We start from the raw sequence: 26,660 nt of genomic DNA on the forward strand, positions 1-26,660 counted from the left end.
AAAGTAATTGTGCAGTCTCAAATTTGCCTGACAATAATTGGTTATATGCAATAGCCTTAAGGCTTTTGTTTTTTCATACGCAAAAAGTAGCACTAATCTGAACAAGAAGAATGACATGAGGAGCATACCACGCCTGCAAAATCACCTGCACCGCTTATTCGACTTTCAGTGGTACAACACAAATTCACAATATTATCAGTTCTTCATTATGGGCTGGCAGCATCTACAAGGCTTGAGGGAGGGAGGGGGTTGACAAGAGTCAAATTTCCAACCCACCGTGGAGAATTTAGAAGCCTAACAACTTGGCACAAGTCGAGTTCTCGTTATTCTTTATGCGGTGAAGGTACTAAAATAAAAGGGGTACCATGGGTAAAGAAATGACAAGTCCAAAACCCCTCCAGCATCTTGTTATTTTACTTCTTTTTGAAACCTTGGTGGCAAATCCTGTATACAATGTTCCGTGGTTGATATAATATTCACCTTCCTACTAACTAAACAGAATAGATTGGCAGACTCTCTCTCTCTCTCTCCAAACTCTGGTTATGCAAGGTTGGAGCTTTGTGTTACTTGAACTCTCCAGTAGAAGTATCGCATGTAAAGACAGTTGAGACTTGTAGCCAGACCAAATGCCAAAACCGAAGAAACTAATATTGCATAAACTGCGGACAGGTGAACCTGCCAAGGCCAAAAAAAGGCATGTGTCAAGGCAATTCAAAGCAAAGCTACTACACAAGATTCACTATCGCAGTATTTCCTCAGCTTGCTAAGATACAAGTGCGAGGCATGACAAGAAAATCTGAGTAAAAGGCATTCCAGATGGCAAAGCGTTGATAATCGTACCAACAACATGTACAAAGTTTGTAATAAAATTTTCACGACTCAGAGATTGGTTAGCTCAAAATTCAGGGGCTCCATGAGACACAGAGGTCGTGGCAACAGCTGTTTAATTATAACAGTTCTATTACAACAAGTGTTTTGAGTGCTACTGTCTTCTCCATCGGGAACTTTACTAGTTCAATAACGACACTCATCGGCCAGAGAATTTCGTTTGCGTTTCACACATCAGCTACTTCCTAGTTTTGTTGGAAACGTTTAGTAATATCTTTGGGCTCCCATTTGAGCCAAGGTGTTAGTAACTCCACAAATCTAAGTCAAAGCCGTCAGACTGATTAAAACTAGCGCCATATCTTATTTTTGATGATTTTTATTATTATACACAAAATAAGTTGGATAAGCCAAAAAGGGGGGAAAGAGAGAGAGAGAGATAGAGAGCGAGACAGAGAGAGAGGTCTTTAATTTTTTAGAAGACCACAAACAGCAGCAGCAATTGATATAAACAAAGCAATTAGAGGCATACAAAGTAGTAAATCAATACACTTACCCAGGAGTATAAAAAGTGGAGAATAATGGCAAGAAGTGCAAACTCAAGTGCTGCATATGTCCAAATATATTCTTTAATTGCTGCAAGAAATAAAATGATTTAAGACTGATGTTTACTATAAGTTGAACAAAAACCCCAGGAGACAAATTCAATACCTAGGATCACAGCAAATATAGATGCCAAAAGGCCCAAAGTAAAAGCAAATGGTGCAGCAATCACGAGTGCCTGGGTTTTCATGTCGTGAATCTGCACAAAAAGAGACCATGAAAATTGAAAAAAGTTGCAGATGTAATTGCCATTATACTTTTAAACTTAGTGTTGGTAATATCCCCCAACTTCTCAGCTTGAGCTGGAAAAGCTTACATTTATTGATCTATAAGTACGCTAAAATTGGTAGCAGTTGTCATATAACTAAGTTCTCTCATTATGTTCACAAAATTCTGAAGATATTGCTCTTTACATTTCACTTTTCAAGCATTTAAGTACATACATATCGCTTTCAAACAAATATCTGGAAGCCCATTTCTCCACTACCATCCCAACCCCACCTCCGAAAAACAAAAACAGAAATTGTGCTAAGGAAAAAGCCTCTGAGACTTTGTTATCTTTACTTCATATCTCACAGCCAGATTACTTACCATCAACTGCTCAAGGAAGAAGAAATAGCAAATTGTGCTAATTAAGACAAGAACGACAAAGTCCTGCCAAGCACTGTATAAGAAACATATAAATCCATTAAGAATCAACTTAAAAAGCCAAAGAGATAATTTAGAGGAATAAGAAAAAGAGTTGTACATGTCGTATTATCAAGTTCACAACCCTGAAATGTAAATTTTTAAATTAACCCTGAATTCAGGTATTCACTTTTGAGCATAGAATTTGAGCAACGATTTAAAAATATAAAAATAAATAAACTTAACTATCAACTAGCAGTTAGAGATGATATGGTGACAAGCACTGATGAATGAAATGAAAATGAACCAAGTTCCTAGAGGAGAATTTAGTAGCCCACAAGAAACAGGGTTACTTACCCAAATATTGCTTTTATTGGAAATAAAAAAAAAAAAAATTTTGTAGGTTTTACTCAGAATTTTAAATCGTCAATTACCTTATCCTCTCTGAACTGAAACTACTTTGTCCATCCAACCTGTTATCTCTTTGAGCTGTATTTGGCACACGCAGCAAAGTTACCGGTAAATTCCTAACTTCCTGTCCACAAACTTCACAGTTTTTGTTTCCTCTTATGCTGAACCATTTAACTGCACAATCTTCATGTGTCAGTCTGAGAGCACCTTTGCAGCTGCACTCCATCTTAAGTGTGTTTCCTTCTTCACATGCTTCAAAACAGATTCTACAGATAGCTTCCTCTTCAGGAATCTCTTCATCATTGTCAGGTGGAGCAGGAGTTATTTGGTCTAACTTGCAAGAAAGAAGAAGTTTTAGAAACAATAACCAAACAAAGCCTACCAGCAATCAATCTACAAAATTATTTTCCAGGATGCCAGTTAAAAAGCACTATAATCTTGCATGCAGAAGGCTACAAAAATATGAACTTAACCGTGTACAAGCCAACTAATTAGTTTAAATCACATGGACACTGAATAACATTTTTCAACATTGCAAGCAACTGAACTTAAATTTCCAAGAATGAGGTAAGCTAGAATCTTGGAGTAACAATATGAAGTCTGAAGGATACACGCATGACATACCACTATCAGCATCTGGAAGATACTCTTCAGCATTGGCAAAAGAGGCTGATCTTACAATGACTGTGTTTCTCCCAGGTACAGAGAGGGACCTTGACACAGCAGCTTTAGATGCACCAACCTGCAGCAAGTGCAGATCTTGAAGTATTGTTCTGTAAGATTACAACCTTGACAGAAAGGCACACACCTCCTGACCAAACCCCCTCCCCCCACCCAAAAAAAAAAGAGAGGAAGACGAAGAAGGAAGACTGCTGTGTTTCCATAACTACATTTATCTTGGTAAGGTAAAGATATCTGGATATATGTTTATATTTAATTATCTTAGTAAGGGGAAGATATATGGATATGGAATCATTTTGAGATGACTGCAATGATTACAATCTTACCTACAATTTGGCATCTATGTCCAACATTCAAGAGCAATGTGATAGATAACCTATATGAGTGTGGTGTAGATGTTGTGGCTCTATTCAAAATAATGTTTCTAATTTACATCTCTTACCAGCCAGGAAGAACAAAAGCAATAGCAGACTGGCAGAATTCAGGATAACAACTTACATTTGATCTTTTTCTTTCACTGTAAGTCCTTGTGGTAGTAGGTGTGGACACTGAGGGAGACAAATTTGATGCAGGCGTTACCGGAAGAGAAGTACTCTTTTTCCAAGACAGGCTTGACATGATATTAGCCAAAACAGGGCTTTCAGGAGCTGCCTTGGGGTCTGAATTAAGCAAAGAGCTTCTTTCACCATCAGCTGCAGTAAGCTTCCTTTTGAAGCTTAGAGCTCGGAGGAAGCCAGCAGTTGATGAATTGCCCAGGATACTAGGAGACTGAAGTAAACCCTTTCCACTGCGACTATTTCCAAACACGGCTGGTTTAGGAGGTATTTGAAGGGACAGATCTGCACGCCTTGCACTTGGACCTGAACTTACAACTGTATTAAGAGAATCTCTATCTAGAATGTCCTCCTGCATGTAGCACACATTTCAGAATAAGTTCTCCAGAAATATGACGCAACATGCTTATCATTTGTGAATGGGAACTAAAATATAGCTACGTCATGAATGTAAATAATAAAGCTTCATTAAAATGAAGAATTCATGTGACACCAATGCCAACTGCCAGTCAAAAGACTCGAGCAACCCTCAACAGATAGAGCATTGCAGTAGTAAAAGTTTGATGTGGATGGCAAAAATTGCCGTAACTCAATTAAATTAAGCTCTATCATGTATGCGGCGATAAAGCTATACAGCTTTAATCAAAGGAATACTTAGACAGCTTAATCCCAGCACTGATCCATCGAATTCGCACAGAATCAGAAGTAAGGTTATTAAAAGTAAATGTTAAACATTGTTGGACATTACTCAAATGTTCACCATCCCAATCTCTCAAAGAAAAGTAAAACCCTTCTAGGTGAACAGACCAAATTGTCACATTAATTAATCTGCTGTAAGACCAGAAAGGAAAGAACAAGATTATACCCTCTCAAATCATAAAATACGACAGGAAACAAGTAGTGACCAAAATTAGGCTAGATGCAACTTATGGAAGGATTTTTAACAACCGATCCAGAATCCTTCAATTATAGGTTCCACAAGATAATGCACTTAAAAAACAGCAAAAAATGCCTTTTTCATTTTATAGTTTTTGCTTTCTGCCCTATTTGCAATCCCTTTTCTTAAAGAATTAAAAACAGGGAACGCAGAGAAAATAAAGTAAAAAGGACACCACAATTCTCATACGATGACTTAGATTGACTACATAATGAAAATTGTAAAAATTCAGCAAAATTCCAGCAGAAGAACCTAAATTATAATCCCAAGAGCACAAGCAGTAATAGTGCAGTGAAGTAACCTGTACAGGTCGTGCAGGATCATCATTAGCTGAAACTGCAATTCCCACATCTGCTGAAGTTCTGGGCGATTCCATTCTCTGGTTCTCACTCATAAAAACCCGATCTTTATCGGTAAATGAAAGAGAACAAGCAGTAGAAAAAAAGAAATGGAAGTCCTTTTATCTTTATCTAACAAAATATGAGTGTCTTTACATTTACCAACTCTAATCCACAAATGTTAACAGAAAGCGTTTATGTTTTCAAGTTGTTTAACGACTGTAACAAAAAAGTCGACCGGGTTTCAACGAAAAAGACTGCAGTAATTGGTGAAAGAATAATTGGAGATGAGATGATGGGAAGGGACCAAATTGCATCAGTATAAATTTCAGGGTTGCAATGTTTCGGTTCGGGTGCCGGGGAAGATGATGACAAAGAAAGTCTGAATCAGGAGCCGCACAAGCAACCTTCGATGGTGGGAAATGGTCCCCAGTTGTCATGGGAACGAATACAAATAAGGTTTCGTCGTCTTCCAGCAATTTGTTGCTTGTAGAATGTAGCGCGAAGTTACTCACTACTACACAAACACCAAGCTAGGACTGTCGTCTGGTGGATTGGGCCCTGGGGGGGGGGGGGGGGGTTGTGGTTTGTTGGCGGGGCAAGGTTATATCACCATTTTCGTCCCTAGACTTTTACTCTAAAACCAATTTTGTCCTTTATATCAATTTAGATAGTCCTCCAATTGTTTTAGAGTCTCCAATGCAAGACAAGAACGATTCTTCAATCACTGGCAAAGACAACACCAATTGTATTCGTAACTATCGACCATCATCCTTCAACAATTAAAACTATAAAAGACCATGAGTAGTCATCATCCCTTATCCACCTTGAGTTTCATATGAACTCATAACAACCGCTCCAAAATCCTTGCAGTATCTTAGTTGTAGAGTGGTATCCTCCATTTTCTTTCTAAGAAAAAAAGAAAAGAACCAAAAAAGACTAAACCAACAAAAAAAAAAACACAAAAAAAAGAGGGAGTCTGAGGAACAAGGGGAGCTCACTGGCGCCGTCACCATTGCCAGAGTTGCTGTCTTCTTGCTGGAACCACCACCACCGGCAAATCATCATCAAGAAAGCAATGTGAGGTTTCCATAATCCCTTTTTGTTTTAATCTCTCGTTTGAGATCAATTTTTTTGGCTACTGAAATTGCTATCTTCTTCCCGTATGCTTTGTTATGTGGATAAATGAAATTGGACAATGATACTTGCTGCAATTTCATTGTTTCTTTTTCACATTTTTCTGCCTGAATGAGGCTTGACAAGATATGTTCAGCTCAGCCATAGTCAAATTTCATAAGCAATACTCAATTTTTGTGATGACCTTAATCTATTTGACAAAATGGCTAGACGAAATACGTTTGCCGGTGAACTGACCCGAGAGAGCGTTTGAGAGACATTTCTCCTTTCAATTTTGCTTCATTTTCCGTTTGGTTCTTGATTTTATGTTTCTTTTCTTGTGGATATTGTTTCATGATTTGAGTGTGTGAGAGAGGGTGGGTTTGTGCGAGTTTCCGGTAAATCGGGACGATATTTCTGTCGAAGAAGAAGAACTATATTGTGATTGGATCATGGCATCCCAATCGAGTTCTATCCAATTATTGTAATTTTATTAACTTTTGGCCTAAAGTTATATAATTGTGGTGTAATCGTGATTTTTTTACTAATTCAAATTCACATTTACACTGAAATTGTAGTATTAATTTACATCCAGTGTGTTACTGTAAACGTAAGTGAGTGAATAGAACTGGATATCCATTATGCTTTGTAGCTTACTTCATAATTTGTTCATTTTTTAGGAGTTATTGGTAAGCAAAGATTAAATATCTATTGATTGGAAGAGGAACTGTTCTATGGCAATATTAATCATATTTAGAGAAGAAAAAAATGGTGAGTTTATTTTAAAGGTGGTGTCAAGACTCAAGTGGATGGAATGTTTCTGATTGATCTATGTAACATTTCCGCATTCTTATTTTATTCAAGCAAATAAGAGTGTCATCGAATTAAGTCGAGTTTGAACGCCACCCTATTCGAGCTTGACTTGACTAATAAACAAAGGTGTTTGAGCTAAGGATGTACGCGAGCCGAGCTGCTCGTGAGTTGAGTTTTTTTTTTTTTGGGTTGAGTTCATGCTCGAGTATAACTTGTGCTTAAAATCGAGCTCAATCGAGCATGCTTGATTATTTTTTTTTTAAAGTTCAAACCACAAATTTTCAGTAATCCATGTGCAATTATAAAGGTCTAAACACTTAAACTAGTATTCACATGATTAAAAAGATTAGTCATGTCTAAATGGAAGTCGTGAATCCATCAATAAAAAATTAAAAGCTAAAAACTAAAAACTGAAAACTTTTGTAAATATAAAAATTAAAATGTAAAAATATAAATAATACTAAAAATTAAAATTAAATAATAAAAAATATTCAATTCGGCTTGATTAGGCTCACGAGCATAGCATTTTAAAAATTGAACTTGACACGATTTGAGTCAATTTATTACTCGAGTCACTCAAGCTTGACCTCGCAGACAATAAAGTCGAGTTGAGTCGAGTTTTTCTCTGAGTTGAGAATCGAGTTACTCATGAGTAACTTGAGTAACTCGATTCATTTACACTCCTACAAAAGACAACAAAATCAATTAGAAATTGTTGAGTTTCAACTTAAACTAAAATGAGCACCACAAGAATCTTTTACTTGGAACTCAATTTCCATAAGCTCAATTTGCACTTGAGCCTGTTTGATCTGAGGGTAAGTTCGAAGCTATAAGCCTATAACCTTTTTTTTTTTTGGCTGAATTAGGCTAATTAGCCTAACCAATATAACCACAGAGAAAAAAGAAAAAAAGAAGACAAATAAAAAAGAAATTGAGGAAACAAAACAAGTTAGACGAACCAAAAGTAAAGAAAAACAGAAAAAGCCGAAGGCGGTGACACAACTACTCTCATTGCCACCCAACTCTCCGCCGCAACCCCTCCTCGTATAGGCGGCGCACCTCCGTCATCCGGTTTCGCCTCATGAGCATTTGAAAGTTCAAAATCTGCTGCTTTGCTAGTTTGTTGGGCTATTTTTTTTTTCTTAAACTAATTTCTTTAGCTCGGAATCTTGAACCACTTTCTATTGTGCGCAGAGAAAACAAAACAGCAAAGAAAAGGGACCAAAAAAAATAGAAGAATGAAATTTCTGGGTTGGTACGTGAAGATATCACTTCTTTCCGCCATGGTTGGAGGTTCAATGGAATTGTTCATGATCAAAACTGGCTTCTGTGTGAGAACCCTCCTTTTCAACCTCCTTGATTCTCAACTTTCAATTATTTCTTAATTTTTTCAAGATAGAAACTTTGTTACTTATTCAGAAGTTCTTTTTCAGTATTTATTTAAGTTTTGTCCTTTTTTCGCTCGCACCATTATTATTCTTGTCTTAATTTGACTAAACTTGAGGAAATGTGTTATACTTTAAAATTTTGGCTACTTAAAAATGTGATCTTTTTTCTGCGGGTTGTAGTAAAATTTGATCTCTTTTAATGGACTCAGTCAACTAATGCTTTAATGGATTAATGCTGAATGTTTGCTTGCAAATTCAGACAATTTGGGGTTTTGGATGATTAAACTTGATTAAGGTTGAAGACTTATACTACCCTTTACTTAATTGGTGGTATTTCTTTGGATTTCAGATCATGAGAATGGATGAAAAAGAGAGTCTATAAGGATGTTGTGGTTTAACGTTTATGCTTCATAAAATAGTGCTAAACGTCTGTTTTCTGTTTAATTGAATTATAAGCAGTCTACTGTTATCTGCTTCCATAGATATGGTGTTAATCATCATTTACACTGATATATCTTTCCCATGGATCATTACTTCAACATTATGGTCATTTCCTGAGCTCCCAATAGATGACTGAGCTATGGTAGTTGAGAGCTCTGTTAATGCTTCTTAGTTTGTTTTGATAAATGATTAAGCTCTAATGGTGATTAAGCTCTAATGGCTTATGGGTATGAAGCAGTATCTTTGATTTTGTAAGCAACCTTTGGTTTGTTTTAGTTGATTAAAGGGTATTTTGACTTTGTGTACATTATGTTTGATTGAGTTTCTGTACCAAGAGAAGAATTTAGAAAGTAGCAAATATGCAGTAATTTGTTCAACTTCATTTGGGTGGTTTTTACAAGTACTCCAGCTCATTAATACAATTTTTGTCTTGGCAGATGATAAAGTAACTGTTTTGGAGTCAGAGAAGAGAGTTTGGGAGAATAGTCCTGAAGCTCAAGCTAGGAGAGAAGCTTTGAATCCTTGGAGGCATGTTGATGCAGGAACTAGGAAAAGTTCCTAGGCCCTAGCTACGTTTTGGAGGTCTTCTTTCCTAAATATTCCTCTCATAGTCCATTCTTAAATTCTGTCTGATGGTGACTGTAATTCACAAATCAAAATACATGCCAAGTGAAACTATTTAAAGTAGGACGAATGGAACTTGACTGTTCTATTAGAGATATAATTTTCTAATTTAGCCTACAGCATCTGATATTGTTTGCTGTCATGTTCAATACACAGGGTCTGAGCACCTAGTCTTTCACAAATTTTGATTCTTATGTTGAGTTTCATCCTCAAAAAGCAAGTGATATTTGCACTCCAAGACTAGCTCTTGGCACTCCATTCTAGCATTTTATTACTTGAAGAAAGGTGGAGTGCCAGAGGATCATTTTGTAGTGCAAATATCATTTACCTCAAATATTCAAAGAAATTCAACTAGATATAATGTAATAATTGGCATCTATTGATAAATTTGTCTATTTTCTCTTTCTTCTAGATGGTTGTTATTAGAATGTTACATAAGCTGAAGCACTAAAGCAACATTTTCGCTTTCTGCTCTTCCTTTTGTTAACTTAAAGAAGCAGCTATTTGAAATCTTAGCAAAACTTGACCAACACTGAATTTCTCATGATCAAACTAACAAAGTGTTTGCCTTCCCTACGGGGTGTTGTGCTTTATTGCAATACTCTTGTAGAAGGCTTGTAAAGCAACCACAAAATGTTCGATTTAGACCAACTTACCAAAAGCTGAAAATGAGTTTAATTCAATTTTGTCACTCAAATTGTAAGTGAATTTTCCTAGTAAACATAGAGCTCAAATTAAGGTGTAATTGATGTAGTCAAATGACTTTACGAGCAAAACATTTACATGATGGTCTGGGTGAGTTTGAGGGTCTTGGGTCTTGGACGTTTGTTAAACTGAAATAGATGTGGACAAAACAGATGCCTTGTATCCTTTTTCAATCTTACCATTTAGAAGGGGGATATCAAATTTATTTTAAAGAGTAGTTATCCTGAACTTTATCGCAATTTTTCTTTATATAGTTGACATCAACACAAGGGTGTCTAATGAATTTGTGCTATGTGAAACATACGTTCATATGGCCAGAACATGTTGTTAGCTTTTCACTGACAATGGAATAATAATTCCATTATGTTTTCATGATCTTGGAGAATGTTGTAAGATTCAGGTTATTGTTTTCATGGGATTCCTTTTTCCACTTGCAGTTGTGCAGGCACTCAGAATTTTGTTTTGAAGATCATCATAAAGGCTACTTCAGCCGATAGGATTGAAATTTTCGCGGAGGGTTTCATGAACTTTGCTGAGTATTCTCTGGTTTGCATATTGGAAGCACACTTCCAGATTATGATAATTTTTAGTTGTAGTTGGACTCGGTTGTCGAATCTTAATTTACTTTCATACCTTTGATCATTGTTAAATGACTGTGTAGCCTGAACTACCATACCTCATTGGGGGATGGTGAAAATTTTGCTTTTTCTTATTTACGACTTGTCAGATTATTGAAGTAAAGGAGACATAGAAGGGTACCATACTCCATTAGGCTTGTCAAATCCTTGGCTGTGTCAAATTTTTGAAGTGGTAAATCGTCGGCAGAACCCAAATGAATTGATAGTGGCGCATTAGCACTAGATGTAACTTAACCCGCATCTAGAAATTGAGATCACACAGCACTCAAGCACATCAGGTAAGCCTCCAAATCAAAGCCATCCAAAGTGTTTATTGAATTGCCAAAAGTTACAGGTGCTTCACGAAAAACTCCACCATTAAAATTAGTCTAACCCCTACATGGAGTGGAGTGTTGAAATAATCATATCCCACTTAACTGAGGGTACTAAGCAAGACTTTGAAACTTCTAACATTACACCAGTTAAAGTCATCATCATATTAATTAGCATCACAAAAGAATGCAAATAAATAGGCTCTTAAAGCACTGTCCAGCCAGCGTTCTCGTACTTTTCTTGCTTGACGGCAATGGATTGGAGGTGCAGTAATCAATTGTACCATTTTCTTTTTCTCTTGGAGGCTAGTGGAGATTCCGAGGGTAATCCCAATTCCCTTGAAAATGCTGAAGCAAGCTTGTGCTATAGTATATGCAATCTTATGTGGATGAATTTTCTTGATGGGCTTCCTTTAGCTGGTGATCAAGATGATGCAGAATCATCCAGTTCCAACGAGCTCAGGGAATTCGATGGTAAAGATTTTAGAGATTCAAATGATGCTGTGGTCAATTATGATCCAGAAGAGGTGATAGAAGAATCAAGACTTGGTACTTTTGTTGAACGTATCAGTACGGATGTGGAGCATGAAACTGAAGGAGACAGGCTTTTCTGGGAGACTTGCTTGGCAGCTGGTTTTCCATGAATCGTAGTAATTATTTGAAGTTTTAATACAGCATTTTTTTTCTTAAACATTTCTTCTTCTCTGATTTTCTTTTGGTTTCATGCATGTGGATTGTAATAAACGAGCAAATTTCTTTGTATCTTCCTCAAATGGTACAAGATAACAGTTGGACAAAGTAGATATTCCGAGCAATATAACCACAAGTAGAATTGGATAGTTTTTGTTCATCTGCTTGCCCAATTGGCTTTGACTCCTACAATTAATTAAGAGAAAAAGGAAAGAATTAGAAACTGAACAAGTACTACATGCTAACTTTGTTTGACTCGCTTTTAGCTTAATTCTCTACTTGTGGATTAGCAGATGGATAAACCACATTTACTTGTGATTCTGCCTTAAACATGTTTATTAGTATTTTTTATTAGTGTCAAGATGTGGTTTTCTTGAAAGAGGTGCTTCCATCCCCAACTGTATGTACCTTCAATAAAATCAGTAGTACAAAAAAGTTCATTTGATGAAAAATTAATGCGATTTATTACCTTCAGTTTAGCCACAAAAGAATGAATCAATGGAAATCAACTAACTTCCTTTCTCCAAATACTTGACCAATGAGACAATAATAATACTCCTAATAAGACTGACAGAGTATATGGAATTGATCAAATCTCACAAGGGTTTTACTTATCTAAGCCAAGCCAATGAAACTTTTCGAAACAAAACCGTCATCAAGGCCTGGCGGATCAAACTAATTTTGTTGGCAAAATTTTATATTAATTAGTCAAACAAATCTGCTTAGGAAAAACCGTTTAAGCTACCCCCACCAACCAGAAAGTGCATGTAACTGAGGTCTGTCTATGCATCCTTTATCTCTTGAGATTCATCAATATATAACAGAAATAATTCATCATATATACATTATACATTTTTCTCATATTCTGGGGCAAAACCATGGCTGATATATCAATTTTTTTCTCATGTAACGTTATTAATTCAAAGCAATTTCCCCTCCTCTGAGATAAAAAAATTCAACTAACCTATTTGCATGTCGGACGTAATAACCAGAAAGAGGACGTATATAAGAACGCATGCATTGGTTATTATGGAGCGATCGCGCGCGCGCACACGCACAGAGGAAAAGAAGAACAAGAAGTGAGAGAGATGAAGGGGGGATTTGTTGCCCTGCTGGTAATTTTGGTGGACATGAGAATTTGTAGTGGGGGTGAATTGAGGATGAACTTCTACAAGGATAGTTGTTCTCAAGCTGAGCAAATTGTTCAAAGCATAACATGGAAACATGTGGCTAGCAATGCAAGATTGCCGGCTAAGAATGCATTTCCATGACTGCTTTGTTAGGGTAATTAAACTTTCTTCTTCCTCCAATCAACCCTTTTTTTCTTACTACTTAGGATATCATATAATACTTCCTATTTAACTTTAGAGGGTGACGGCTGATATAGTACCACTAGCCTGAAGGTCATTGGTTGAAATTTGGACGTACAATTTTTTTTTTTTTTGAGGGGTCAGTTTACTATTTAAGCCAAGCTTTGGAGGCAGCATCAAAAAATTCTCTTAGCGTCTATAAAATTTTATACTTATTTGTATGAAGTTTTTCTCTTGCCACTCCCCTAAAATCTTGATTTAGTACACTATATTATCCTCCTTACATCACTTTTGCCTTATAGAAAAATTCAATATCTATTTTTCTCAAAGCTTACAAAAAAACGTTCACGAGTGGTCCTCCTTCCATATATTACTTACTGGCTCCACCACTGTTTGGAAACCATGTCTATGGTTTTATTTATTGTAATTCGATTGGACAAGAATTACAATAAGCCAATATGGGAAGTATTGACTGGGAGAAGAGATGGAGGAACTTCACATGCATCAGAAGCTCTAGCCAACATCCCTTCTCCATTCTCCAACTTCACCACCCTCATGCAGTCCTTTGCCAGCAAGAATCTTACAGTCCATGATCTTGTGATTTTGTCAGGTAACATGTTCCCAAGTAAAATGCATGCTACAAGAATAAAATGGACAAGAAACGCCTACTTTATAGTCATCTCTGAAGTCACAAATATTTTGTCGCATGAGTAAATTATATCTGCAGAATTTTACGTTTCATTCGATCTCCTTCACACTTAAAAAAAAAAACATTCTAGAGTACTAATTCCCACGCGTTTCTGATCGGCCCTCAAGAATTACACGAAAACACTCAATTTGAGATCAAAATTAGAACTTTGAAACATCATGTTGACATTGACATATGTAATTTTTATGTGTGTAGGTGCACATACCATTGGAGTTGGACATTGCAACATGTTCAGAAAGAGGCTATATAATTTCACAGGGAAAGTCGATGCAGATCCTTCTCTGAACTCAACCTACGCTGCATTCTTGAGAACAAAATGCGAAAGCCTTTCTGATAATACAACCACAGTAGAAATGGACCCTGGGATTTCTGTAGCATCTGACAACCATTATTTCTCAAATTTAAAGCATCAACAAGGCCTTTTCCAATCAGATGCTGCATTGCTGACAGACAGAGGTGCAAGCAACATTGTTGATGAGATGCTTACCGCTGGAAAATTCTTCACTGAATTTGGACAATCCATGAAGAGGATGGGTGCAATTGGAGTTCTTACTGGAAATGCTGGAGAAATAAGGAAGAAATGTAGCGGGGTGAAGTGAACAGGATAAATTTGATCCAACAAGAATGCTGTGTGAAGTAGTAGTTACATTTGTCCGGATACTTTATTCTTGCAGCCCAACCTCCAAATTTGTTGTCTAAGAACTATAAATTGATTAATCGAGTTCATTTTATTTTAGTTCCTTTCAAAGCTTTGGATCAAGTTCCCTCTTTGTACCCACGTGAATATGTTATTTATCTACACAAAGTTTCGAAAACTGCATAGCAGCTAACCTCATTTCATATTGTATTGACCCTGTATTTCTTTTTCCTCCAAATAATGATCAATGTGGATTATTAATAAACAAATATAACATTTCCACACACACATATGTGTTACGTTTAAAAGGTAGTTGGGCCTTGAGTTTGCCATGTTTAGCCCATGAGTAAGGTCCAAATCAAGGTAGTTACATTACATGCATGAACCAAAAGCAAAATAGGACAGATCAAATGAAAGTACAGTACGAAAAAGCCTCAACAAAAGATGAAGAAAATTAGTCTGGCATTTATTCTTAGGGCCATTGAGATTGAGTAATTGCCGAGTGAAAAATTCTTCCATTTCGTGATTCTCATGCATGTTGATGTGTGTTATCATGCCTTTGTCTGAAGGTAAACACTTCATTGTGGAAAGAATGGTTTTTTTTTTTCACCATCTTTGGTGTTTGTCTTGTTTTTCAATTCTTGAAATGGTCCAGGTTCGTTTCCTTCGAGATAAGAATTTGTTTGACATTCGACTGGGGAGATATTGTTCCCCATGTCTTAGATTGTCCTGTTTCTTGAAGAGCAATATAATTACCAGGGTACTGACATTGTATAGGACGTGCGTAGTAGTGACATTAAGAGACATTAAGGTCTATGCAGAGACCTGAATTAAACTCCAATACAATAATGATGTCTGAAGAAATCTGAGGGAATGTGAGATCTTTAATGTTTTTTCAATGCAAGTGTTCTTAATGAAAGGTCAAAACTAATTAGAGGAACACTTGATGAAACTACTTGTCTTCTTAGTTTGCCAGAAGAATGTTCTTTCCTGGTATTTTTCTAAGTGAAGGTGAAGTATATAAATACGGTACTACATAATTCAATGAACATCACCTAGATTGTTGTATAATTAAGCATGTAACAATGTTCATTGACTGGAGCTGGTCATTCTTTTGAGTTTTGACAGACAGCTTATGATTGAGATGTCTCTGTGACAACCAGCAAAAGAACATTGTAAACTTTAATTTCCAGCTAGCTAGCTCAAATTAAGTTCCATGTCTTGAGGTAATTAGCTACATGCGGTGCCTATAAATTAACTCCCAAAGTATCCCTGAATCTCATTCCATCTACAGCAAACATTTTGGTATAATTTTGACTCTGGGAAAAAAAAAACACAAAGATGGTGAGAAAATTAGTCGTTTCATTTCTTTTTCTTGCAATTCTTGGAGCCTTTGGTGCTTGCAATGCAGGAGAGCTGCAGAGGAACTATTATCGTAAGAGCTGCCGTGGGGTTGAACAGATTGTGAGGGATATCACTTGGAGAAATGTCAGTGCCAATCCCAGCCTCGCCCCCAAGCTGCTTAGGCTACATTATCATGACTGCTTTGTCAGGGTATGATGGACTCTCAGATTTGAAGTACATAGTAGTATACTCAATCTGGATACAACTTTCCGCCAATTCATCCAACGCACATTAGCACATTACTTGGTTTATTATCATCAGATCAGATTCTTAAACTTTTGACTCTTTTGAATGCCAAATTGGTTTAATTGCGCAGACATGCAAATAGCATTTATCCAACTCTTGCAGGGTTGTGATGGATCAGTTCTTTTGGATTCAACCCCCAATAATCCATCTGAAAAAGAAGCTATACCCAATCGATCTCTATCTGGATTTGATTTCATTGATATCGTAAAGTCAATTCTCGAAGAGGAATGTCCAGGAGCCGTCTCCTGTGCTGATATTCTTGCCTTAGCAGCAAGAGATGCAGTTTCATATCAAGTAAGCTAGCTCACAAATTGCATTCATATCAAGGAAAAATTGGATTTATTTGCTAGACTGTTTGTTTCATCTTTCGACCCAAAAAAAATGTATTTATTCTTTTACGTGTACTTATCAAATTGAACTTATTGTATGATGTGCAGTTCCAAAGACCAATGTGGCAGGTGTTCACTGGGAGGCAAGACGGAAGAGTTTCAGTTGATTCTGAAGCATTAGCAGGGTTGCCATCACCATCTTCAGACTTCCCCACTCTCCTTCAGAATTTCCAGAGTAATAATCTGGACGTTGTCGATCTAGTAACCTTATCAGGTAACTTATTATACTGCGGACTTTTAGAAAACGAGACTATTTAGAATCTAGTATAACATAAGAGATTGAACGATTGCAGGGGCGCATACAATTGGAGTCACACATTGCAATTTGGTTGCGAAGAGACTGTACAATTTCACAGGGAAAGGAGACACAGATCCTTCTTTGGACTCTGAATATGCTCAAACCTTGAAGACCATTTGTCCTCTTCCTATTGTTCGAACCACAACTCTAGGAATGGACCCTGGAAGCTCAGACTCTTTCGATAGCCATTTGAGGATGGCCATTTCGACTCGGATGACCCGAGGCCTCACCCAGTAGTGCCTCTTCAAGTAGCAGCTCGGCCCGCTATCCCTTGATGGTAGCCGAGGGAGTGTATAACTGCCAGACGAGCTCAAGATATAATCAATGTTACTTGACACGTCTGACTCCTGACATCTGAATGGACAACTGCTCTGATACGCCGCCTGAGACTGACGAAAACGTCCCATCATGTCCTTTCCTAGTGATCAGTCAAATCCATTGGATGCGCTGACGATCTCATATCTCTGGGGACCTGTGCAGGCATTCCCTATCTCCAATCAATTCTCTATAAATACCCAACGCCTCTACTAAAGGAGGGGATGACCAATTTCGGGTAACATCACCTACTCTTACCTCATAAAACTATTCTAGTACACCCGAACTGACTCAAGCTTCGGAGTTACACCGGGGGATTCAGCCCCTCTTGTAACCTTTGCAGGTGACTACGCCGCAGTGACTCATTTGAGATAGGAACTTTCCTCAATCCGGAGGACTCACCTCAGCCGGTCGAAAATCACCTCCTCAATTGGCGCCGTCTGTGGGAACGCGAAGACATTAGGATATGAAGCCTACGCGTTCTAAGAGCAGGAAAGCTCTCACTATTGGGGCTGAGCAGAGTAATGTAGCTCAACAGGAAGATATTGTTGAGGGGCAAGGGCCCCCAAGTACTCAGCCCGCGAACGAAGAGGCCATATCTCGTATGGCCGAGTTCGTAACTGAGAATCCCAACATCTTCGAAGAGTTGGGAAGGTATTTCAAGAGGCAAGGCAAGGAGAAAGCCGAGTCCTCCAAAAGAAAATCAGATGGATCTCCTGAAGAATCCTCTGGAGAAGAATCTGATGGGAGGCGCTTAAGCCGGAGTGCTTCTAAACGGGCGTCCTCCAAGGCCACTTCTAAGGTGGCTTCCCTGTCTAAGGCGCTCTCCCGAGGGCTCTTGGGAAAACGACCCGAGGGACAGCGACCCTTGGGAATACCCGGGGTGGATTGCATGAGGGCTCCACCGTTCACAGATGATATTAATGAGGAAAGGCTTCCTCCCAATTTTAAGCTTCCTGCGGTGCAGTCCTACGATGGCCGAGGTGATCCCGAAGATCACCTCCACTCCTTCATCTCAGCCTTCCGTTTATACTGCATCCCCGACCCGGTTATATGCCGGGCCTTTCCCGTATTCCTCCGGGGAACAGCTCGAAAATGGTTCTGGGCCTTAGAACCTAAGAGCATCTCAACACTGGGTGAGTTAGTGGAGAAGTTTCTCCACCAGTTTGTTTCCTCCCGACCTACGACCAGGACCTCGGCATATCTGCTCACCGTGCAGCAGAACCCGGGAGAGTCACTTCGGTCGTATGTCCAGAGGTTCCATGAGGAGAGCGTTCAGATACCTGATCCCAATAAGCAGGTAACCATCGCTGCTTTTACCCACGGACTCGTTGCTGGGGTGTTCAACACGGAGATCCACAAGGAGTACCCCCGCACTCTGCACGATTTGTGGTTGAAGGTCGAGAAGGGCATACAGGCCGAAGACCTCAATCGCATGAAGAAAGAAGTCCAAGCTACCCGCCCAAGGGCTGATCCCCGAAGAGGAAAAGAAGCCAGCCGAACTGAAGTGGGGACAGGAAGTGGCTTCCGAAGTCCTGGCCGAGACCGCCGAAGCGTGTTCGACAGGATTTCCAAGGGGAAGTCACCCACTCCCGACTCTGAGCTGACTCCTCTGAATACCACCCGAGCCCAGGTGTTATCTGTTATGGAACAACACAACCTCGGAAAGGCCCCACCAAGAATGTACGGAAGCAGAGACAAGAGAAACTCGAACCTCTACTGCTTATATCACCGTGACATTGGGCACGAAACTGAGGACTGCATTGACCTCAAGAGGGAAATCGAGAACCTCATCAAGCAAGGGCACCTCAAGCAGTTCATCCGCCGAGGTGGAGGTCGCCCCCGCGATGAGAATCGACGCGACAATCGAGGTGACCAACGCCGAGACGAGAGGCGAATCTCAAGAAGTAGTTGCAAACCCCCTGAGGAGCCTAGGGAGCCAAAAAGGCCTCCTGGAGACGGATCTTCAGGTCAGGGGTTGGGTTACGGACCAAACATTGCCGGAGTCATTAACACCATAGCCGGAGGTCCAACGGGAGGGGACAGTCAGAACTTCCGGAAGAGGACCTATAGGCAAGCGAACCCGGATCAAGCCGAGGCGAGCTCGCGCTTGTCCGAGGTTATCACCTATGGGCCCAGCGATCCTGTCCCAGCTGCCTCCAGCAGCCACGAAGCTTTGGTGATTGAAGTACTCACCAACAACTATATTGTGAAGAAGGTCTACATTGACCCTGGGAGTTCGGTGGACGTCATGTACCTCCGCACTTTCGAGAGCCTCCAATTGGCTAGGGGGCAGATGACCCCGGTAAGGACCCCTCTCGTAGGGTTCGGGGGACACATCGTGCATCCCGAAGGTATGGTTACCCTGACAGTGACTGTGGGGCGCCACCCCCGCTGTCGAACCATCCCGATCAATTTCGTGGTGGTCCGGGCCGACTCCCCATACAATCTACTTCTGGGCCGGCCTACACTCAACGCTCTGCGAGCTGTTTACTCCACCTACCACCTCAGCTTCAAGTTCCTTACTCCCGCGGGAATAGCCGAGGTCAGCAGCGACGTCTGCGCTGCCCGGGAATGCTACCTCGCCACCTTGCAAGCGGTCTCCACGTCGGCCTCCGAGGCGAGGTGCGAGAAGAGGTCCAACATCCTCTCGATAGACTGCCTTGATCCTCAGAGAACTGAGAAGGCTCTTAGGCTAGAGACTGGGGATGAGGTAGAGGAGATTCCTCTAGACCCCACGAAGCCTGAATTGACAGTCCGCATCGGCATCCGACTGCCTGACCCAATCAAGAGGGGCATGGTGGACCTCCTCAAAAAATACCGGGATGTCTTCGCTTGGGCCACGGAGGAAGTCCAAGGGGTCCCGCATCACCTCATGGTGCACGAGCTGAACGTAGACCCCCAGGCACGCCCAGTCAAGCAAAAAAGGAGGCACCTCGGCCCCGAGCGAAGCCAAGCTGTTGGAGAAGAAGTGGACAAGCTTCTGCCCGCTCAGATAATCCGGGAAGTCCAGTACCCGACATGGTTGTCCAACCCAGTCATGGTTAAGAAGGACACCGGAGCCTGGAGAATGTGTGTCGATTTTACCGACCTCAACAAAGCTTGTCCCAAAGACTGTTACCCCCTGCCTAAGGTCGACACCTTGGTAGATTCGGCAATGGGTTATGAGGTCTTGTGTTTCCTCGACGCGTTCAAGGGGTACCATCAGATCGGGATGAGTGAAGAGGACCAAGAGAAAACGGCTTTTTACACAGACCGAGGTACTTATTGCTATACTACCATGCCGTTCGGACTGAAAAATGCTGGAGCCACCTATCAACGCTTGGTTAACCAAGCCTTTAAGTCCCAGATCGGACGGAATGTCGAGGCCTATGTGGACGACATCCTCCTCAAAAGCCAGAAGACCTCCACTTTCCTGGCCGACCTGAAAGAGGTCCTTGATGTCCTCCGAAAAACTCGGATGATGTTAAACCCCAAGAAGTACATCTTCGGGGTCACTTCGGGAAAATTCTTAGGGTACCTCGTATCCAGACGAGGTATAGAGGCAAATCCGGATAAAGTGCGAGCCATCCAAGAGATGTCTCCGCCTCGGTGTATCCGCGACGTACAAAGGCTCACTGGACGGTTAGCAGCCCTGAACCGATTCTTGTCGCAGTCGGCAGCGAAGGCATTGCCCTTTTTCAAAGTTCTGAAAAAAGCTAATCACTTCTCCTGGACCGAAGAGTGCCAACGGGCGTTTGAGCAGTTGAAGAACTACCTCCACCACCTCCCGACGCTCACTTCGCCTCGGCCCGGGGACAAACTGTTCTTGTACCTCTCTGCCGCAGCCGAGGCCGTGAGTGCCGTGCTGATAAGGGAGGAGGGAGTACAAATGCCAGTTTACTACGTCAGCCGGGTCCTCCGAGGTCCCGAGACCAGATACACCATAGCGGAGAGACTCGTGCTGGCCTTGATCCACGCGGCCCGCCGGCTCAAGCCCTACTTCTTGGCCCACCACATTTGCTTGAGGACGGACCAACCGCTCCGGCAAATTTTGACGCGACCCGAAGCTTCTGGACGGCTCACGAAGTGGGCCATCGAGCTAGGGGAGTATGATCTGTCATATGAACCTCGGACAGCCGTTAAGGCCCAGGCTCTTGCAGACTTCCTAGCTGAGCTCACATTTGACGAGCTGAAAGAGCCCATCCCGGCTACCACCCCGGCCACCTCTGATCCTCGGCGGTGGGTTCTACATGTAGATGACTCGTCTAACAGTGAGGGTAGTGGAGCAGGATTGCTCCTCGAAGACCCCCAAGGAGAGGTGTGTTCATACGCCTTGAGGTTTGACTTCGCTGCCTCTAACAATGAAGCCGAATACGAGGCAGTCATTGCCGGTCTGCAACTAGCTCGTAAGCTTGGAGCTACTCACATCCTGGTCTACAATGACTCCCAGCTCGTCGTGTGCCAAATACTAGGCGAATACGAGGCCAGGGAAGAGGTAATGCATCGTTACCTCTCCAAGGTCCTCCAGCTGGCGGCACACTTCGAGTCATTCGCAATCCAAAGGATACCACGGTCCCAAAACAGAAGGGCTGATGCCCTCTCCCGGCTAGCTTCTACCTCCTTTGCCGACCTGAACAAAACGGTCCTTGTAGAAGTTTTAGCCGAGTCGGGGTATGAAGGAGAGGTCGTGTATCCCATTTACCCTGGGGACACCTGGATGGGACCTCTTATCCGTTTCCTCGGCCGGGGAGAACTCCCAGAAGACCGGGCTGAGTCGAGAAAGCTACAGAGGAAAGCACCTCGGTACGCTCTTCGGCAAGATATCCTGTGCAAGAGATCATACCTCGGCCCGTGGCTGCGATGCATTGCACCAGAAGAGGGAGAGAGAATCCTTCAAGATATACACGAGGGACTCTGTGGTGCTCACGTCGGCTACAGAATGCTTGTCAAAAAGGCTTTACTACTGGGATATTTTTGGCCCACCATGAGGGTCGATGCCCAAGTTATGGTCATGAGTTGCCCATCCTGCCAGCATCACGCACCTGAGCACCACCAGCCGACTAACTTCATGATCCCAATCACCTCGCCATGGCCATTCGAGCAGTGGGGAACCGACATCATCGGTCCATTCCCTAGAGCTCCAGGTAACTACGCCTACGTGGTGGTGGCAGTAGACTACTTCACCAAATGGGTAGAAGCAGAGCCCCTGAGGACCATAACTGGTTCGGCAATCCAGAAGTTCTTCTGAAAAAACGTGGTTTGTCGTTTCGGCTTACCCCAGGTGGTCATCTCGGATAACGGCCGGCAGTTCGCCGATAATCCCTTCAAGGCGTGGTGTGAAAACTTAGGGATTAAGCAACATTTCACTTCGGTTGGACACCCTCAAGCAAATGGGCAAGCTGAAAACTTCAACCGCACTCTTCTCCATGGCCTCAAGACCAGACTACACCGAGCTGGGTCATCCTGGCTGGAAGAACTCCCCAGCGTGCTGTGGTCCTATCGAACCACGCCAAGGTCATCAACCCAGGAGACTCCATTTTCTTTGACCTATGGGTCCGAAGCTGTCGTCCCTGCCGAGTTCATCACGCCGAGCCCACGCATGGCTGCATATGCTGCCGAAGTCAATGAAGAGGAACGGCGAGCAGACCTCGACCTCGCCGAGGAGAAACGTGACATGGCCGCGGCCAAAGTGGCTATCCACAAGAATATCCTAGCTAGTTACTACAATGCTCGGGTCAAACATCTACGATTCAATCCGGGAGATCTTGTGCTCCGGAAGAATTCAGTCAGCCGAGCTGAACCTCAGGGTAAATTAAGTCCCAAATGGGAGGGACCCTACCGTGTAGTTGAGTCCAGCCAAAATGGATATTGTAAACTGGCATACCGAGATGGATCTCGAGTACCTCGGACTTGGCATGCCGAAAATCTAAAGTTGTATCACCCTTAAGGGGTACGTGCTTTAATTCTAAGTCTTCAAGTTATTTTTCACTTCTTCGCACTTCATCACAAGTGGAAAATAAGGGGACAAAGCAGGAATAAAGTTAAGGACTGAGCTCAATAAAAAAGAAGTCAAAAGATAATTGTATTGAATGAAAAACCGAGGTTATAGCCTCGGCCTCTCGTTACAAAAAAAGAAAAATGCTCCTAGGCACTCCCTACCCCGGCATCTTGTCCTCCCTCAGCTCCGCCAACCTGGCCCTCTTCAGTAGCGTCACCCTCCAGATCGAACTCCAGGAGCCATTTGTTAAATTCAGCTCGCACCTCGGTTAGATCCCTTCCAGCTCGGACGCCTGCAGCCATACGATTAAGCAGCTCTGTGGCGTCCTCGTTATAGTGGGGAGCATTCTGGAGGGACTCCAGCTGTTCAGGAGTGAGGAGAGGCGCAGCTTCATTAACGGCTGAAATGTAGCCCAACATAAAGCTCGGGCGTGCGAGCTCGCCAATGTCGCGGTTAAAGGACTCCGACGTCCGGAAGGCTTCTACTGCGGTGACCCCGGCCTTGTCTATAGCCGCCTGGGTTGATAGCTCTTCTTGAGCTCTTCTTCCTTTCTCTTCCTCAAGGGCTGATATCATGGAGTTCTTCATGGCCTCAGCCTCTTCCCTCGCCGCCTCGGCTTTGTCCCGCTCCTGCTCGGTGACCTTTAGTTTCTCCTCCAGATCGGTGATCTTCTTCTCCAGCTCGGCAGGAGGCTCATAATTGTCCATGAGGCTCCCGTAACGCAAAAGCATCTCAGAGAAGAAGGTCGTGCTGGAGGCCCAGGCAACCGAGGCGCTCTGTATCAGCTCGACGGGGGTCAGTTTTCTGGCGTACAGACCGTCCCGCGGAGGTATCGTGTGGACTAGAAGTTCATGAGCAACCACGGGGTCCTTGCAGCGATCGTTGACGCCGACGTGCCACTCCGGACACCATTGCCATCCGGGGTGTCTCTTGTCCCCCTCGGCCGCCTTGGAGGGAACGTTGTGGAGATTGAAGAGTGAAAACCCCGAGATGGGATTACCTGAGACCGCGGCCATGCCTTTACGTCGAGGTTGGGAGGCTATGGTGACTCATTGAGTAGGAATCCCCACTGGGGTGGCAGAGGCCATTACTGCGGCGGGATCTTCATCGCCCTTCGCCGCGGTGGGTTTCTTAGTTGGCCTTGAAGAGGGCCCAGCACCATCCTTGCGCTTCTTGGATGGCCTCTTCACCACTTCGACGTCTCCCGAAGTCATCAAGTCAGAAATATTCGTCACTGCAGAATATGAAGAAAAGTTAGTTAGAATTCAGGAAGAATAAACACAAGAGAGAAATGAGAAGTACAAGGTTTCTTAAGCCTAGAAGAGAAAAGGACGGGGTGGCTCGAGCTGATCAGGGCTCGGCTGAGTCCGCCCTCCACGAGCACCACTTCGGGGAAGTCCCAACAGTTAATCTTGAGGCCTGACCCCGTCAACTTCTTGAAGTTGCGTTCTTCCAACTTGCCCGGGGACACCTCCTTAACCGAAGTAGGAGGTCTCCACCAAAATCCCCTGGGGAAGTCCTCAGCCGGGACAAAAAGGAAGTTCCTCTTCCACTCCTTTATCGAGCTCGGCGCATCGACTACTAACCTCGGGACTTTATTCCCGAAGTAAAACCACCCCTTTTCACTTCCGCTGTTCTTCAGGGAGTAACAGCGGCGGAAGAGGTTGACGGTGGGCTCGATCTTCTGATGTCGGCAAAGCAGTTGAAATCCGACAAGAACACGGATTGCATTAGGGGTGAGCTGAGTAATTCTCACCCCCCAGTATCTCAGGCAATCTCGGAGGAACCTCGTCGTGGGCATCCTGAGCCCGGCCTCCAGCTGCTCCACATAAACGGCCGTCCTACCCTTTGGGGGCAGTGCGGCTGATTGGTGCGGATAGGGCACATAGATACTGTAATCTCTCCTCCAGGGGTATTTGCGAATCACTTCGGTCACTGAAGCTCGATCCATGTTACTGCCGAAGTTGGGCATTTGGCCGTAGTTCAGCGTTGACAGGTTCGGAGGAAAAGAAGGTTCTTGAGCACCTTCATCCCGGGGGACTTCATCCCCGAGGTCATCGTCGTACACGACTTCACCTTCAATGTCCGTCTCTTCAGTCTCATCCTCGGCTCGGTGGGATGCCCCAGCTTCGTCTCCAGCTCGGTTGGATGCTCCGGCACTTCCATCCCCGACTTCGGGCGCAATGTCTTCCTCGGAGGGGTCAGGCCTCTCTGCCTCAGTAAAACCCGGTCGCACTGTCTCCTTGTGCGTACGAGCGGTCCTAGCCATTATATTAGAAGGAAAGAAGTGGACTTACTTATAAAAGGTGGTACGAAGGAGTGGCCGAAGAAGATGTAGTACAGAAAGATAGCCGAAGTGAAAAGACAAGGAAACAGAACTCTAGGATGATTTTCGATTTTCGATGAAGAAGGAAACGGTGAAAAAGGATCCCTATTTATAGGCACTCGGGGGGGAGGTGGAAAGGTGAGACGTACGGGATTCCCGGAGATACGTTTCATCTCTCCTCATTAATGGAAAAGCTGTTCGTCTGCCCCTGTCAGATCCTCAGCATTTCCATCAACAGTCACGATTACTGGATTTCGTGCATTGCACGCTTATCAGCTTCGGGAAGCAACGACCTCGGAAAGTCGCGAACTCGCCCTTCTCGAAGCTTGGGGGGCTTAGTGAGGATGGCCATTTCGACTCGGATGACCCGAGGCCTCACCCAGTAGTGCCTCTTCAAGTAGCAGCTCGGCCCGCTATCCCTTGATGGTAGCCGAGGGAGTGTATAACTGCCAGACGAGCTCAAGATATAATCAATGTTACTTGACACGTCTGACTCCTGACATCTGAATGGACAACTGCTCTGATACGCCGCCTGAGACTGACGAAAACGTCCCATCATGTCCTTTCCTAGTGATCAGTCAAATCCATTGGATGCGCTGACGATCTCATATCTCTGGGGACCTGTGCAGGCATTCCCTATCTCCAATCAATTCTCTATAAATACCCAACGCCTCTACTAAAGGAGGGGATGACCAATTTCGGGTAACATCACCTACTCTTACCTCATAAAACTATTCTAGTACACCCGAACTGACTCAAGCTTCGGAGTTACACCGGGGGATTCAGCCCCTCTTGTAACCTTTGCAGGTGACTACGCCGCAGTGACTCATTTGAGATAGGAACTTTCCTCAATCCGGAGGACTCACCTCAGCCGGTCGAAAATCACCTCCTCACCATTATTTTGTGGCTTTGAGCCAAAATATGACAGTTTTTCAATCAGATTCAGCCCTGTTAAGCAATCCACTTTCAGCTACAATAGCATCACATCTCCAGAATCCTCGGCTTTTCTTCGCTCTATTTGCTCGATCCATGACGAAAATGGGTGCCATTGGAGTACTTACTAATGGGGAAGGAGAGATTAGGCAGAATTGTCGAGTTGTCAATGCTTAGTCGGACACTATTAGTCATGACCACCTCTCCATCACGTCAATCTTAAATTTTTCTTTTGTATCACCAGTTTTTGGTGGCGGCATTTTCTGTTGATCTTCTTCTTATCAGTATCTGAATTTCTACTTAGATTGTTGCAAGTGTAACACCAATCAAGAAGTGAAGAAATCAATCCTTGCCCCTTTGTTCCCCCGTATTTTGATTTCGATGACTTTGCCCTCTTGCTATATTTACGTG

The 26,660-nt window shown here is 42.6% G+C and overlaps 3 protein-coding genes across 4 annotated transcripts; 2 read left to right on the forward strand and 1 right to left on the reverse strand.

Moving 5' to 3' along the window:
- Nucleotides 1-378: 378 nt before the first annotated feature.
- On the reverse strand, nucleotides 379-5,502 carry LOC113767107. Its single transcript, XM_027311283.1, has 8 exons — nucleotides 4,940-5,502; nucleotides 3,646-4,053; nucleotides 3,091-3,208; nucleotides 2,490-2,796; nucleotides 2,020-2,092; nucleotides 1,537-1,627; nucleotides 1,382-1,461; nucleotides 379-675 (listed from the first exon to the last, which is right to left on the reverse strand). The coding sequence occupies exons 1-8, from the start codon at nucleotides 5,030-5,032 to the stop codon at nucleotides 541-543; spliced, it is 1,305 nt and encodes a 434-aa protein (XP_027167084.1). The 5' UTR covers nucleotides 5,033-5,502; the 3' UTR covers nucleotides 379-540.
- A 166-nt stretch (nucleotides 5,503-5,668) lies between these two features.
- On the forward strand, nucleotides 5,669-10,845 carry LOC113765581. 2 transcript variants are annotated; one of them, XM_027309807.1, is made up of 4 exons: nucleotides 5,669-6,056; nucleotides 8,100-8,234; nucleotides 9,172-9,316; nucleotides 10,501-10,845. In XM_027309807.1, the coding sequence occupies exons 2-3, from the start codon at nucleotides 8,144-8,146 to the stop codon at nucleotides 9,294-9,296; spliced, it is 216 nt and encodes a 71-aa protein (XP_027165608.1). In that variant the 5' UTR covers nucleotides 5,669-6,056; nucleotides 8,100-8,143; the 3' UTR covers nucleotides 9,297-9,316; nucleotides 10,501-10,845. The 2 variants fall into 2 exon arrangements, with proteins under 2 accessions (XP_027165608.1, XP_027165609.1); XM_027309808.1 differs by lacking the exon at nucleotides 5,669-6,056 and adding an exon at nucleotides 7,891-8,000.
- Nucleotides 10,846-13,414: 2,569 nt separating this feature from the next.
- LOC113764964 (peroxidase 24-like) lies at nucleotides 13,415-26,426 on the forward strand. The gene is made up of 8 exons (XM_027309010.1): nucleotides 13,415-13,622; nucleotides 13,917-14,311; nucleotides 15,082-15,118; nucleotides 15,770-15,912; nucleotides 16,111-16,302; nucleotides 16,446-16,611; nucleotides 16,691-16,879; nucleotides 26,209-26,426. The coding sequence occupies exons 1-8, from the start codon at nucleotides 13,415-13,417 to the stop codon at nucleotides 26,424-26,426; spliced, it is 1,548 nt and encodes a 515-aa protein (XP_027164811.1).
- The last annotated feature ends 234 nt before the right edge of the window (nucleotides 26,427-26,660 follow it).

Source organism: Coffea eugenioides, chromosome 3 (assembly GCF_003713205.1).
Source record: "Coffea eugenioides isolate CCC68of chromosome 3, Ceug_1.0, whole genome shotgun sequence".
NCBI lineage: Eukaryota > Viridiplantae > Streptophyta > Magnoliopsida > Gentianales > Rubiaceae > Coffea > Coffea eugenioides.

Coding starts and splice junctions, on each gene's coding strand:
- LOC113767107 (XM_027311283.1), bottom strand. CDS start 5,032: ATGAGTGAGAACCAGAGAATGGAATCGCCCAGAACTTCAGCAGATGTG. Junction 3,209..3,645: donor GTGAAAGAAAAAGATCAAAT/GTAAGTTGTTAT, acceptor CACTTGCTGCAG/GTTGGTGCATCTAAAGCTGC. Junction 2,093..2,489: donor TTCAGTTCAGAGAGGATAAG/GTAATTGACGAT, acceptor TTTCTTATACAG/TGCTTGGCAGGACTTTGTCG.
- LOC113765581 (XM_027309807.1), top strand. CDS start 8,144: ATGAAATTTCTGGGTTGGTACGTGAAGATATCACTTCTTTCCGCCATG. Junction 8,235..9,171: donor CATGATCAAAACTGGCTTCT/GTGTGAGAACCC, acceptor TTGTCTTGGCAG/ATGATAAAGTAACTGTTTTG.
- LOC113764964 (XM_027309010.1), top strand. CDS start 13,415: ATGTCTATGGTTTTATTTATTGTAATTCGATTGGACAAGAATTACAAT. Junction 15,119..15,769: donor AGAGCAATATAATTACCAGG/GTACTGACATTG, acceptor CTTGCAATGCAG/GAGAGCTGCAGAGGAACTAT. Junction 16,880..26,208: donor AAGCTCAGACTCTTTCGATA/GCCATTTGAGGA, acceptor AATCACCTCCTC/ACCATTATTTTGTGGCTTTG.